The sequence below is a fragment of the Schistosoma mansoni genome, chromosome W (genome assembly GCF_000237925.1).
Source record: "Schistosoma mansoni strain Puerto Rico chromosome W, complete genome".
In the NCBI taxonomy this organism is placed as follows: Eukaryota; Metazoa; Platyhelminthes; class Trematoda; order Strigeidida; family Schistosomatidae; genus Schistosoma; species Schistosoma mansoni.
In genome coordinates this window covers 3,776,033-3,791,810 of record NC_031502.1, presented here as the reverse complement: position 1 = coordinate 3,791,810, position 15,778 = coordinate 3,776,033, and the positions used below count along the sequence as shown (strand labels likewise).

Sequence of the window (15,778 nt, the reverse complement as noted above, 5' to 3'; positions counted from 1 at the left end):
GACGAAACGGCCGTCCAGTGCTTCCAGGTTTTCCATGGTGGTCTAGCTTCAATTGACTCACGCTTTCAACTATGAAAAATTCATTTTAAATTAGTTCATAGTGGTTTGTGATATCTTGTTCGATGTCCTGATTAGCTACTGTGGTTCTTATATGGATCGCCTTGATATAGCCGTTAAGATATGAGTTTTAATAAAACGAATGGTGTTAAGTCTATTTTAAGCTCTGTCCTTGTTCACTTTCAGACTCTTTTGTACTTATTTATACTACTTATTATTATTCAGTAAACAGTTGTACTCCTAACAATATCTACACTTACGTTGTAGCGCAGGTTTATCGTGTATTGTTCCATGATACTTACATATACATTTATTGTATTTATCATTTTAATTACTCTTTCTCAATCCTTGTAGCAGTTATTCGCAACTTTGTATATTCGTTCCATCCTTGTTTAAACGCAACAGTTTCATATTGTTTGCTCTTGGTTCCGTTTTTGCCTGTTGATAAACTGTTATCAATACTTGATAGAGCTATTAGCAGTCAGTAGCACTATCATATGTTGTAATGAGTGTTTACGTTATAAGTGCAGAAAGCCCTTTCTATTTCAGACTTACAGACGCGTAAGGCGCTACAGATACTTCACAAGTTGAGATTTGTGTGTAATTTATGTATATTATTCAATTGAGAACCGCTTTTAGACAAATCGCTGTTTTGTGAACTTCGACTTCGTGCGTATCTCAAATTTGTGATTTAGATAGATTTAAGATATAGAATGTACCTAACAGTAAAATTCAAGACGTGCGTCTCGTCTTACTTGAGGCCCGTCAACTGGATCTACCTGCATCTCAGAGTTGATGTTCACTTCCGTATTCAAACTCAGTGTTTATTCAATATATATACTCTGCAACATTATATTTTCTCTATGGAGTTATGTATTGTAGGTGAGTGTGAAATAAATCGCTGTTAGAAAACAAATCTTCGACACACGAATAAATTCACATCTTTTCGTTTATCGGTTGTACTACTCCTGATAGGAAAACATATACAGCTTGAACCGAGATGCCAAGAATACATATTACTTTTTCGACTAGTTTTTCTTTAGTATCATTGGCTAGGCCATCGTGTTTCAACGGCTTATGATTATCAAACTACATCTTATATTCCTAATGCAACATAGACATATCTTTGTTCAATCAACACGTATGTATGGTGAAGGTAGATTGAAACAACTTCGTAATGATATCACATGGCATACCATCTGTGATATGATGTTTCTAACGAGATATTTTGTCGTTTAAATCCATTAATTTACCACTTGTGCTAATTTAACCTAATTTGTACACATAACTTTATTTTATGTAATTGGACTCTGTGTAAACATTTTCTAGCATCATGTCACATTTCCTCAGCTAAGAAATAAGTACTACTGGTGTGTATGTTCAAACAATAGGTAGTGTAAAATCCAATCTATTTTGTGACGGTTTTACAAAACAAAAAGATACGTTCAATACTTTATTATTGAATACTTCTGTGGATGACTACTTTGAAGTGTTGTTGGCTATTCTATTATTATATTATAATAACATAAACTACCTTATCAAAACAGCGTTTTACAAAGTCGCTTACACTCTTTCAATCAGTTAACGTAAAACCTAGAACAAATGTTATTACACACAACTAAATAAGTATCTTCGTGTTAATAATGAATAGTAGTACGCCAAAAATGATTTATAAGAATGATATTAAAATTTTAATAACATGTGAGCTAGTTTACGATCAAAAACCAAAATTACATTTTCAAAGTAGCAAGAATGCATGGAAAACTCAGTCACTTAATATATATATCACTCACTGATCCGTAATAATATTTTTTTTATTGACTTATTTATTTCTCTACAGCATCAGATAGTGAAGTTGCATTTCGATACATATATCCATTTCTTTTCGCCTTGTTCATATGCTCAGTGTTATTGACTCTGTGCATCGATCAAATCCGACGTCTTTATTTGCATATTAAAGATGAAAAGTAGGTCTGAAGTAAAGTTTTTATTATTCTATGTAGTTGACTATTGAAAAAAAATTAAATAGTTCGTTCAATAAATAAACAAACTACTGAGCTCATACATCGTAACTTCACATTCTTCTCTTCACTTGTGACTACAATGTAGATTTTTGATTATTTCTAAACATCTTCAGGAGTTAAGCATTTCTAGTGAGTAAAGTGATAGTCGAATTATAGACTAGAAGTTTGGGAAAATTCGAGTCAATAATATTTATAAGAAAACTATAGCTTTGGTTAGCTGGTAACTGAATAGATGAAAATCAACCAAGATGACTATAACCATTGAACGTCTATATACCATGCGATATGTTGTTAATTAAATTTTTTTATAATTAACATATATTAGCTCATTTCGCTTGCTGATCAGACAGATCGTGTTCGCTCATTATGTAAACCATAATTATATGTGTTCGAGAATAAATGTAAACATACAAAGGAAAAAGATCTAACCAGTCTCGAAGATAATGTCTCACTGATTATTGCATAACGTCTTACAGAATAGGCATCTATCTTCAATATACTGTCAATACTAACAACTGAACAGATTCAAAAGTAAAAAATTTCAATGAAAGGAATGTTTGTTTTCGACAAAGTCATTTTCTTTAATTATGCTTCCATATTTAGAGTTGCTTGATAAATATATGATCAAGGATGTTAGAGAACAATAGCACGATGGAAATAATTTATGGGTCAGAAATATGACAAAATTGTTCAATTGAAAGATATGAAGACGAAATGAAAATTTTTTTCACTGAATTCTCTTTATTTTTATCCAATGACAAAATAGATTGAAGTTTTAACCTACAACACACATAAAATATTTGAACGTGCATAGATTCCATTTCCTTTCAAGCTTTGGCCTTTTATTCGTTCAACTAAATAAAAAAATCTTTTTTAAGTTGAGTGTATGAAAATCTTCATATTTTTTTGAAAAATAAATTTTTAGATATTTAGTTGGCAAACAACTGCTTAATTTTCGACCATCATCACCAAGTCAATCATTAGTTCCAACATCATCATGACTATCCAGTTGGAAGTTAGTTAATTTGGATATACACTACTAATTCACACTGTCTAGACATGTAAAGATTATCACTTGATATTTTTTGGAATAATCCTACAACTTCTCTTCTGGAACAGCATTTTGTTTGTACTCACTAATGATATTTACGGTTTCTAACAACCCAACATTTTTAAGGAATATCACTGTTAGAGCATTATTTTGCATATACAATAAAAAAATATACACCTCCCCATCCGAGCACACAAATAAGTACACTAATCAACGATCTATGGTTTATTCTGTATTTAAAATATTTTTTTCTCAAAAAACAAAACAAACAAACGCGACTATACAATATTTATAAAAATACATGTTTTCACATTTTTCTTGTATCAATTTTCTCATGCTTTTTGGTTTTCACTTGAATATGCTTATCAAAATAAACAAAAAAGGAAAAGGCAACGGCCAATTAATGATAGATGCATAATATAAACTGTGCTTAACAGTTAACAAATGGGTTAATACTGTATACACTGTGACTAAATATATTTCTCTATATATGTGTACACTGTTACTATTATAAAGTATATATAATATAACACTTGTACATTACTATTAAATGATATTGTAACAGAAGAGCAATATTCTAGTTTTCCTGTTGTTTTTTCTTAAGACAAGTGTACTTGTTCGATGACTTATTTTGTTTTGTGTGAACTCGAATTATACACGTTCGCTAATTTTGTATCTACTAGTATGTAAATAGTCATATCCTTTCATTAATGTGTCGAACAACTAGAGTAAGAACTGTTACATAATAATACATATCGGTAATTTCAACTACACAAAGAAATCATGATGTGGATTTAAAGACCGCAAAATAAACAATTCTACTCCCCCATATTGGATTAGAACTTATATTAATGAATACGTGTTTAGTAGTAACTTATTTCAAAAGTTCTATAATGAAGCCGCGAACTAATGAGTTCAGCAATGCCGAATGTGAAACAAAGCTTATCTGTATTACTTGATGATAATCGCGAATTGTCTAAAGTTAGAAATAAATATCATTAGACGCCAACTCAGTGGCTTGAAGATTTGGGAGTTGTGCATACCTACTACTCCAGCGAAATGACTATCCAGTGATTCCTGGTGATTCTCTAAGCAAATCAGTCTGATGTAAAACAACAATCTTCACAAACCCCTTACGATGGACTTAGTAATTCTGACAACAATGTTTTTCTTAGTTGTTGAGAAGGACTTATATTTCAACTAGTAGATTTTACGTTTGTATCCTAATTCATTCTTTACTTCAGTATGAACAGCCGGATAGTAATTCAAGTTATACTCACTCATCATTTGCACACAAATAGATTGGCTTGAAGTTCAGTACAAAAACTTAAACTAGATAAATAAACAAATGATACTAGTTCACAAAGACAGCATTTATTTTTGTGAGCTAATAAATAAGATTGTTGACTAGAATATGTATGTACGCATGAAACAGAGGAATCGGTATTAATAATAACCATATATACGATGATGAGTGAGTTTTTTCTTACCTTATTCATAAGAATCTTGACAGCTTCATCTTCTGCTGGATCTGAAACACGAATGAAATGTGTTCCTGGACACCAGTTTACAAAGCGACGTGACTAGATTGTTTAAAATAAAACGGTACTAGTTTGGTATATATCATTTTACAAGTGTTATCCATAATCATAAATAAAATGAATTATGATCATAATGTGAAACTTAATTGTATGGCCTTACAAAATGGTAAGTCGGTAGTGAATATTCATTGTTGAATTAGCTCGCATATGTGTTAAGTATGCGCAACCCCAGTCTGTCGCGATAAACAATGTTTGTTGGTATATGAGTAGGATGAAGGAAGGCTGTGTATGCCCATAGCAAGACAGAACATCCGCTCATGAAAGCATAAACTGTTCACTTGAGCGATGTGAGACTATTTGGTTGCGGTCCTGTTGGGAATGTCAAATCCCCAGAACTTACTTGATAAGTGGCTTAATTTTGTAATTTTATTTTGGAAATTTGAATTTAGCTGTTTTCGCGCCAAACGTGCTCTTTTTACCTTCACACCATATTTCCCACTTGTAACTATCTTAAACGCTATTGGTCCATTGTTTCTTTGTGTGTGCTATTTATTGATGATGCCCAAGGACAATCTGTTGCTGTATATATACGCTTGACTTTTTCCCTTATTTGATTGCTGTGCTTCTGGCTGCTACGGAATAAAACTTCCCCGCTTCCAACTTGGACTTCTTACTTTAGTTAGCTGGGTCTGGGTCGCGTCAGAATAGCTAGCTTATCGGTCCCTGGTCACAAGTCTTTGTTTCGTTCGTTACTAGTGAATTCGTAACGCTTCAGATATAACAGGTCCGCACAATAGTCGAGACAAATAGTTATAGACCTTAAAGGAAATCATCCAGAATCAGTCACAATAGAACACATGCATTCACATTATCTTACCTTAAATGTTGAGTTCCGAAATGATGCCATAATTTATATTCCATTAAATCATTCTTCCAATATCATGTTAGCGATACCTAATGTTTTCTACTACCACTGGTGCTGTTAGTACTACTATTACTACTCTGGCATTTGACTTGATCATTTCACCTACTTGTGTGGCGACGTGAACCGACTCACATACGTTCTAAGCTCTACACTGCATATGACTGACCGGAAACATTAAAAATAGGATAGATGGATCAAATAATACAATATACTACTTAGAATTTGACAAACTTAATCGAAATTATGTCGATCTGAAGCGAACTGTCATCGTAGGAGTTGGCTGAAAGAAAAATAGGAGCAGTCAAATAAAAAAATGGTATCAGTCCATGAAGTCACTGACAACTGGTCTAGGCCGTGTTAATATGCGTAGACGGTCTGGATGATTATAGTAACCAGTGATCAGAGACTTTGAATGACATGGCCCAAAATCGTTTGCAATGGCACAAGTGCATCTATTATTTTTATCCCCTCAATTTCTGAATTCCCCATAACTGTTTTTATGGCTTAATTTTTCTGCTACCACTGATACTGTTAATACCTCTACTTTTCTGGGATTCGACTTGACAATTTCATCTATACGTACTAATGGTATGTACATAGGTACTAAGTTCTACGTCGCGACTGACTGACAATCTAGCTAGAAACTCATGCAATAAACAACTTACTGTTAGGTTGACTTTCAAATCAGTTTTCTCATCACTACATGCATTACTGTCCACTCGATTGGTATTTTCATCAAAACTCAATGTTATTAAATTATCCAAAGGTCTAGATTAGGAAGCAAAAAAGTTCAAACACAGGCATGAGTTTCATAAAGACGATGTCATTTCCTTCCGAGTGCTTAAGTTATCGGGAAAAAAATGCTTAGATAATCGCGTAAGTTTGTTCTGTTCTGTGAGAGCTATTGCACGCCTCTTGAATTTCTAATCAGTCCGCTATGCAAGAGAGAGGACCAAAACCTGTGCTACAAAAACAAACTATATATATACGTATTATACTGAAACGTTGTACACTGGAATATGTAGAGGGTAACCACATAAGCTAGATAAACAACTTATTATTTCTTACTTATCTTTTAGTTTTGTAACAAAGAACGCATCTGTCTGGAGATTAAATATATTAGTGTTTAAGAAAGATTGGTCAACAAAGAGTTTCGATAATATGAACTTTGTGTCACTGTTGACATTTTGATGTTTGGTTACTAGTACTAATTCCATTTCATTAAGTTTCAACTCATTAACTGAGTTTGAACCTGTCGCCGTAAAGGCTACAAAAGGCTTAGTCAGAGATATCGTGGTTGCTGGCAATATGCAGCAAAGAGAATGTATATTATTCAGATGTCGATTCACTGGATTTCTAACTGGCGATTACTCAATATTTGTCGTCAGGATCGACGAAGTAAGAAACGGAAACTTCTTGAACTACTTTGTGTTGATAATTTTATATTGTACCAAAAATATAATATTTAATAAATCTAATAATAATCAAACGTAAACACAAGTGAAGAATCACGTATTTGTAGGTTGGAAGTGCCACAATAAGATAAATGTTAAACAAAGTCGAACTTTTAAAACAGTTCTACTGAAAATTACTGTTTAATGTATAGTTGCTAAATGCTGGAATTATTGTGTCTTTGTATCCCCCCAGTTGTCAGCTTTTGCTTGGCTCATAAACCATTGTTATTTTTTAACCTTTCAAAAGGTATTGTTAATTCATTACAGACCTATCACTTAGTTCCATTCATCATGTGTTATCATCCTACTTTTGTTGTCAAGTGAAAACTGGACACTGACAAAAAGACGTTAGGTTATCGTGACCTCAAATCACGGTTGATCTTGCTAGTCAAACGTATTATCGGGTCGAAACTCAGGAGCCCAGACTATAGACGAAACAATACAGGTGGGGAACAGAAATATTATACGATTCTTATTGACCAATCATGTCAAATGAAATCGATGCAATGCTAATTTCTCATTCATTACAAAAAAGAAACCCTACATTAAAATTATATGACACTTCACACAGCTGAAATGCTTGAATACTCGAAATCTTCCCTGTATTTCAAAGATTCTGCTTAGTAACAAGAAGAAAACGAACACTTAATCAGAAGTACTCACGAAAGTTATAATATTCCACAGCTTTTAAGGAATGGCGATTTTTCAATTGACCAAATTTACGTCTCTATACAAATGTATTTGCTAATTTAAGCTCGTTTGAGGCCCGAATGCCCTGGTACGGCCAAGAGAGGGGAGCCACCACCCATCCTTTTGAAATGCTCTCACATGGCCACGCGTATAAAGCCCCTGCCAGGGAAGTCCTACTCACTGCTTTCTCGTGGCATTACTGTTGTTTACGAAATTCAGGGAACGAAAAGCGAATGTCCGGCCCTTTAACCGGATTGGTAGACACGGAAAGTCCACCGAGGGCAGTCGGAAAACCCTGATTCCAAACCAATGGTGCACATGAGCTCCAGCATCCTGAGGGAACGAATGGCGTATGAACGAATTGTTGATCACCGGCTACCATGAGACTGCATCTCCTAATGTTGCCTCACTGCCTTGCGAATTAGAACTGTAGATCAAGCATCGGAGTGCGGGCCACACTGCTTCAGTTTGGGCACCTGGGCAGTATCACAGCCCTCGCCAACCACTGACAATGCTAGTAGTAGCAGTAGTAGGTGGAATTCCAACTCTTGAAACGCTACAGATCACCAGGCCCAGATGACTTACCTCCGGCTCTTTTTATAGATGGTGGTGACTTTATGACTAAGGAATTGACTGTGTTGTTTACAAAGGTTTGGGAGCTAGAAATTGTTCCAACATCATGGAGTGAGTCGATAGTTGTCCCTCTCTCTAAAAAGGGTTCACGTCGTTCTTGTAACAACTACCGGGGGATAAGTCTACTTCCGATTGCGTCCAAACTATTAGCTTCTGTCATTCTTCGTAGGTTGGTTAAAACCCGAGAACGATTGACTCGCGAGGAGCAGGCTGGTTTTCGTTCTGGTCGAGGATGCATTGATCATATCTTCACCCTCCGCCAAAAATTAGAACACCGTCATACTTATCACAGGCCAACAATCGTAGTGTTTCTTGATATCAGGGCTGCCTTCGATTCGTTGGACAGGACTGTTCTCTGGGATTGTCTATTGAAGAAGGGTGTGCCTGAGAAGTTCATTAACATCTTAAAGGCCCTGTATACAAACATCTCAGGCAGAGTGAGGGCATACAACCACCTCTCTCCATTGTTTCATTCAAGCAGTAGGGTTAGGCAGAGTTGCCCAATCTCACCATTCCTCTTCAACTTTGCCATCGATGACATTCTGGAAACAGCTCTGATGGATGTAAGTAATGGCAGTGTGGATCTTTTGTCTGGAGAAAGACTTCTCGACCTTGAGTATGTGGATGGTATCGTCTTACTGTGCGATAATGTCCAAGGCATGTAATCCGCACTTAATCAGTTGGCAATCAGTGTCCGCAGGTACGGTATGTGCTTTGCACCTTCGAAGTGCAAAGTACTCCTACAAGACTGGCAGGATTCTAATCCTGTACTCATCCTGGATGGTGAGGAGATAGAAGTAGTTGAGAAGTTCGTGTATCTAGGTAGCTACATAAGTGGTGGTGGTGGTGTGAGTGATGAGATCGATGCACGTATAATGGATGCCAGAGTGGCTTATGCCGATATGAGCCACCTTTGGCGCCTTCGTGATGTTAGTCTGGCTGTAAAAGGTCGGATCTACAACGCGTCGGTGAGAGCAGTTTTGCTCTATGCTTGTGAAGCCTGGCCTCTCCGAGTTGAGGATGTTAGACGACTCTCTGTGTTCGATCATCGTTGTCTCCGAAGGATTGCTGACATTTAGTGGCAACACCATGTTAGTAATGCAGAGGTTCGGAATCGTGTGTTCGGGCGCAGAGACGATAATTCAATTAGTGTCACCATCTTGAAACATCGACTTCGGTGGCTTGAACATGTTCTACGAATGTCGTTCCAGAGACTTCCACGTCGTGCATTATTTGCCGACTCTGGGACTGGTTGGAAAAAGCAGAGAGGTGGTCAGTGTATGACATGGTGTCGTGGTATGAAAGAAAGCTGCAAAGGGCTAGCTTCTGTTGGTCCTTCACGACTCCCTGGCTGGGGTCCGAGAGATGGTGCAACACAGTGGCTAGAGACGTTGTCAGATATAGCTCAGAATAGAAGCCAGTGGCGATCGTGCTATAACCTCCTTTTACTTTCTTCATAAAGAGTGATTATAACTTTCTTAACTGAGAGTTCTTCTGGTTGTACATTTCAGTTCCCCCCATCATTACTCTTATTATTTTTATATCCATCTTACGCCTTTTCTCTTCCCATTCTGATTGTTTTGTGTGGCGCATATATATCTGGTGCACCATTGTACCCATATTTATTTGTTTAAATAATTAAATAAATTGGATATGAAAACTAGTCGTCATAGAAAACAGAATTGTATTCACTTTTAAGATATGGTGATGGTTGGAGGCGGTCGACAGGAAACCCTAGTTCATAAGTTTTGTATTACTCAGCACTCGTCAACAAGGTTCGCTTGTGATCTTGAGGGGACTGATGTTTTCTGACAATTTCAATACTGTGTTACCCAAAGTCATGCATAGTCAGAGACATCAACACTGAGCTGTGCGGATCAGCAACAACGTCCGGTAAAACTGAGATGTATTTACACTTTATCGATCGCTGAGTAGTGACCATTCAACTGTAAACTTTTGAAATAATAACACTGCGAAATTTGAATGGTTATTTGTGTATCAATAATGAGTAACCACTCAAACTGTAGGATCTAATAAGTATGAATGCCATAATGGATCAACAAACAAACTAATAACCATCCTAATTAAACCAGTTGTAAATATTTCGATGTCAATCATGGAATGAATGGTATGGAACACTGTGAAACTGACAAGTGTACTATCACAAATGCACGATTCAATAATTTTAATTAAAAATCAATGTTTTAAGATAGTCTTATCCGTAAAACTTATAAATTTGGCTAATATGTACCAAATCTTTAAAAAAAAAACATACACAGAACTCTCCAACGCTTTACGACGACGTATTGTTGGTCGACTCTTAGTTGATGACTTTTCAATTCGACGCTTTTTCCATTGGTTAACAACTTTTATGGGTTGTGATGGTGAGGATCGTTTGACAGAATGTTGAAGTCCGATCGGTAAAGAAATGTATAACATTGATTTGAAACGATTTAAATAACTGAACCTGCTTGAACACATATGTCTAAAATCATCTAAGATTTTTTGGAAAGGAGACATCACTTCCATTGGGAATGAAAATGGATTCAGTGAGAAAATACTAAGGCGTTTGAATAAGGCATCTGGTATGTCAGTCGACTGAATATTTAATTCTCCTTCAGAAGCAAATGAACCATTTTGTGAACATGGGAATTTCGGCACTGTATATAACAAAGCAAAATTTATTGTAGAAAATAAATACAACAACTATGAGTAAATTAGTGTTGGCTACAAAAGAAATAAAAAAAGCCTAAAATACATGCGTTGTTATCTAAGTAGTGATAATAGAAGTGCAGAAATATCTGAGTTATGGTAAAATTTAAACAGGTGACATGCAGATAGCTAACCTAGCGCTCTATTTAACTGAACTGTGACACTCAACTATTAAGTAAACTCCAAATTTTAATTTTTAAAAATATATTAACAATATTCTTCTACTACATTTGTGATGGTCATGATTTATGAATTATGACAGGTGAAAGTTTTGATGAAGTCTTAGATGCCATCTTGAATCAATAACGTTCGTCGATTAGACTAAAGAATACATATATATGTGCTCATGAAGTAGTAATTTAAGCAACGTTGAAACGTTACACCTATAGAAAGTATGAGATTCCTTATAATATTTATATTCATTTAATAAATTGTATTGTATTCGCGTTGGGGATATGTTGTATCCTGATAACAATAGTAAATGGTAACTTTGGGATCCATTTATGGACCAATATTATGCATATGATTTTTATCGTATATTTGTTAAATAATTAAAAGATTCATATTCATGTTCTTTTCATTGTGAGCTTTATTTTGACCCTTGGACTATTATTGTACGATTTACCATTCCTGAGTTATACCCAGTTTATTAGTTACTGCTCCCCTTATTCATAGACACATTTGGCTGACTTTTGTACAAATGTTATTTTCCATTTTATTGGTACGATATGGTCAGTCTGTTTGGTATATAAACTCAGTATATTTAAATACAAGGATTCATACCACAGAGGTCGCTATTGGTGTTCTGGATTTAACTGACTGGGTTAGGCAGAAGCAGGATTGATAAGCGCTCTAGACTGCTCGTACGGTTTTCGTGTGTCACTGTTCCAATCGATAATTCGCAGCTCTCTGATTAGTGGTCTTATCACGTCATACATTAATTAGGCATCCACTCGGCCACAAGATATAACAGAATGTTAGATACCCAGAACTCACTAGGTAAATACCTTATTTTTGTAATTCTATTTTAAAATTTTGAGTTTCATGTTTTCGCGCCGAAAGCGCTCATTCTTACCTCCATGTCGTGTTTCGCATTTGGAAGGATCCTAAACGCTATTGGTTCGTTGTATCGTTTAGAATGCTATTTTGTAACGCTTCCCAAGGACAATTTTTATGCTGTACATATACGCTTGCGTTGTGCTTGGTGTTGTTCGTGCTTCTGACTGCTTGTGGAATATATTTCCCTCTTCCAAACTTGGACTTCTCTCACTAGTGAGCTGGGCTGGCACGCATCGGAATAGCTAGCTTATTGGTCATTGTGTCACAGTCTTCGTTTCGTTCTCAGATTAGGTAAACTCGTAATCTCTTCAAACATAGCATTTCGGTATGTATTCAGTAGTGGAATTCAGAACGCATGATAGGTCCTATTCAGGACCTGTCAGTGAGAGCTACTTGCATTTCGATGTTGATAATTGCACTAAGACATGAACCTAATAATATCCGCTTAACACACATCATATTATGATCCAGTGAACTACAAATCGTTATTATTAATCATTGAATAAACTTTGGAACTTACGAACAACATGGTAATTCCATCCGAATGAAACAAATAATAATAAAAAAGATTAAGTTAAAATTTGTATGTCGTACAAAATAAATAATAATGCGTTTGTGTTGTATCCCGAAGAGAATTGTGAATGGTGACTTTTGAGGACTATTTGTGGACCAATGTAATATGTATATTTTTTATTGTAACTAACCTAATCATATTCGTTTCCTCTTATCATTAGCTCTATTTTGACCTTTGAACTATTATTATACGATCCTTGAGTTATCATCAGTTTATTGATTACTATTCACTGCCACATTTGGCTAAACATTGTACAAATGTTATTTTCTATTTTATGATACGATTTGGTCAGTCTGTTTGGTATATAAACTCAGTATGTTTGAAATACAATGATTCATACCACTGAGGCTGTTATTGGTGTTTTGGACTTAACTGGCTGGGCTAGGCAGATCGCAGGACCGGTTAGCACTCTAGTCTGCACGTACGGGTTTCGTGTCACTGTTCTAATCGATAATTCGCTGCTCCCTGTTTGGCGGTCTTATCAAGTCACACATTAACTAGGCATCCACTCGGCCACAAGATATAACAGTTTGTTCTATGATCAGCCACGTGTTTCAACATATTTACCTAAGCATACAATTATTTGATGCCTAGCCTGACGTAGTTGAAACTAGGCTAGATCAGGTTAAGCGACCTGATATTAACTGTGTAAATACACTTCTTTTCTTAACTATCGTTTAGCTGAACATATTCAATTCACAGGAAATATTCACTAGTCAATGCTATAGCTTAGTTCAACAATCTATACTCTCCACAAATTAATTATTGTTGGCCATAATTAATTTAATTGCACAGAAATTTACAAAGTATATCTCTCAAAACCTCGGACATTCTTTTGCCTGGACATAGTGAAAGTATCTTTTAACTGACGGCCTCCAGTGACTTGCGTAACTTTGAGAAAACAGAGCGAATACTCCATGAAAAAACTAAACGCTTTATCATGGTCATATTAAAAATCCGTCAAGTTCATTTTTATTATTTTGTCTTCTAATATTTGATAATTTTAAGCATCTTCATGACTAATTACTGACAGGTTGTACCTAGCTCTTGATAGAATACAAGCTATATGTTGTTGAGTTTTTAATTCCGCAGGAAAACTCAATACCATTATCACAAATCACACTGGTTCATCAATCAAAAAATACCTTGAAGCACAACATTCAAAGTATTAAGTTGGAAAACATTATAACCATCTGTGATAGGCAAAGATGGATAGTGGCTAGCAGTGGAATCCAGGACGCGCGTTTCGTCCTATTTGGGCCTCGTCAGCTGGATGTACTTGCATCTCAGAGTTGATGTTCATTCTGGGACTCGAACCCAGTACCTTTCGCTTCAAACGCCATCGCGTTATCCGCTCAGCTACCGAGTCCTGATAGCCACTTGCTTGTGCAATTGTTTTTATTTATTTAAACACATAAATATTGGAACAAAGTGGTACCAGATATATATGCGCCATACAAGTCTCATTTGATTTGTGTGAGGGTTGTGATACTGCCCAGGTGCCCAAACTGAAACAGGTGGTTTTCTTAGGGGGCCACACCCCGAGCCTTTGACCTAAAGACCTGATCCACAAGGCAGTGGAGCATCGTGAGGAGATGCAGTACCATGGTAGCCGGTGATCAACAATTCGTTCATACGCCATTTGTTCCCTCAGGATGCTGGAGCTCATGTGCACCATTGGTTTGGAATCAGGGTTTTCCGACTGCCCTAGGTGGACTTTCCGTGTCTACCAATCCGGTTAAAGGGCCGGACATTCGCTTTTCGTTCCCTGAATTTCGTAAACAACAGTAATGCCACGAGAAAGCAGTGAGTAGGACTTCCCTGGCAGGGGCTTTATACGCGTGGCCATGTGAGAGTATTTCGAAAGGGAGAGCAGACTCTTCCCACCCTCGACCGTACCAGAGCATTTGTGGGCGCTTATGCAATGGGGTGAAGTTTAAATTCACTTCGTATTGTTTGTTTGAATCATCCCATTGATGTGTTAGGACTGCAATTGATCAGTCCGTTATTGGCATATGTGCATAGTGTGCGTATTGCCTCGATATAGCCTTAATTCACAAGCATTATAAGCAAAGATGGATAGGACGATAGGATGATGATTACAAATCAGTCCCATTGAAGTGAAGATTTTCGGTGCTTAAATTGAATTTCAAAATGAACCAGACTATTTATACAACCCCACAAATATGTAGAATTTTTATCTTTACATGTAAGTAGGAATCGCCAATTTTCGAATCGAGCTCTAATATATTCTGATTAGCTGTTGTCTAAGTGTTTTTAGACTGTTTCAACTACTGGTCGACAATTAATTTAAAATTAATATTTCATAAAAAGCGATTGACTGTCAAAAAATCTGCTTCGAAACACCCAGCTCCAATTTACTTGTCATTAACTTTAAACAAACAGATATAGATAATATAAAAAATTTCTTACACGACCATAATTTCACAAATCGATTAATTAGATATTCAACCATTTCACGAGTTTGTTTCAGTGTATTAGGATGTTTCACTTTAGATAATAAAAACAATGGAGCAATACAGTGTTCATCAAATTTTTCTGTAATACCACATCCACGTCGTGAGCATAAACGTGAATTCAATTGAATAGCAGCAGCCAATGCTAAAAATACACCTATTTTTTCAGTAGCGATTTTATTCGCATTTTGAAGTTGATCAACTAATAAACGAGGATTATGATTAGAATTTTCACTCTTCTTGCTATTATTGATATAAGTAGGGATTTTTGTTCCACTGAAATTCAACTAGGTTTTTTGCGCTACTATTTATACCTATTTGTGGAATGATTTCTCTCCTTCAATAGTAATGGATGACTGCTCCTTTAGTATTCTTTCTATGTGCTACATAATTTAGTCGTTTCTCATATTGTATGAACAAATGATAAATAAATCTACTGACTTCAGCATACTTCATCAAAACGGATCTCTGTTGATTCAGTTTAGTCAAGAAAGGAACGATATAATGTTAACGTTATTAGTTGTATTGTTTTTTAGCAAATTTAAAAAAACATGAACCTCATTTGATATATCTTGATTATC

General features: G+C 35.8%; 2 protein-coding genes across 2 annotated transcripts in view; one reads left to right on the top strand and one right to left on the bottom strand.

Annotated features, from left to right (window-relative positions):
- Positions 1-3,703, top strand: part of Smp_079140 (putative ssm4 protein) — a gene marked incomplete at its 5' end in the record, with an annotated part of 6,478 nt that extends 2,775 nt beyond the window's left edge. The window contains 2 exons of the mRNA XM_018799955.1: positions 1,898-2,024; positions 3,007-3,703. Of these exons, the coding sequence (XP_018653816.1) occupies positions 1,898-2,024; positions 3,007-3,082 (203 nt within the window). The 3' untranslated portion in view covers positions 3,083-3,703. The remainder of the gene's footprint in view (positions 1-1,897; positions 2,025-3,006) is intronic.
- Smp_164820 (hypothetical protein) overlaps positions 3,344-15,778 on the bottom strand; it is a gene marked incomplete at its 5' end in the record, with an annotated part of 21,122 nt that continues 8,687 nt past the window's right edge. The window contains 5 exons of the mRNA XM_018799954.1: positions 3,344-3,493; positions 4,623-4,715; positions 6,264-6,366; positions 10,651-11,035; positions 15,154-15,354. Of these exons, the coding sequence (XP_018653815.1) occupies positions 3,440-3,493; positions 4,623-4,715; positions 6,264-6,366; positions 10,651-11,035; positions 15,154-15,354 (836 nt within the window). The 3' untranslated portion in view covers positions 3,344-3,439. The remainder of the gene's footprint in view (positions 3,494-4,622; positions 4,716-6,263; positions 6,367-10,650; positions 11,036-15,153; positions 15,355-15,778) is intronic.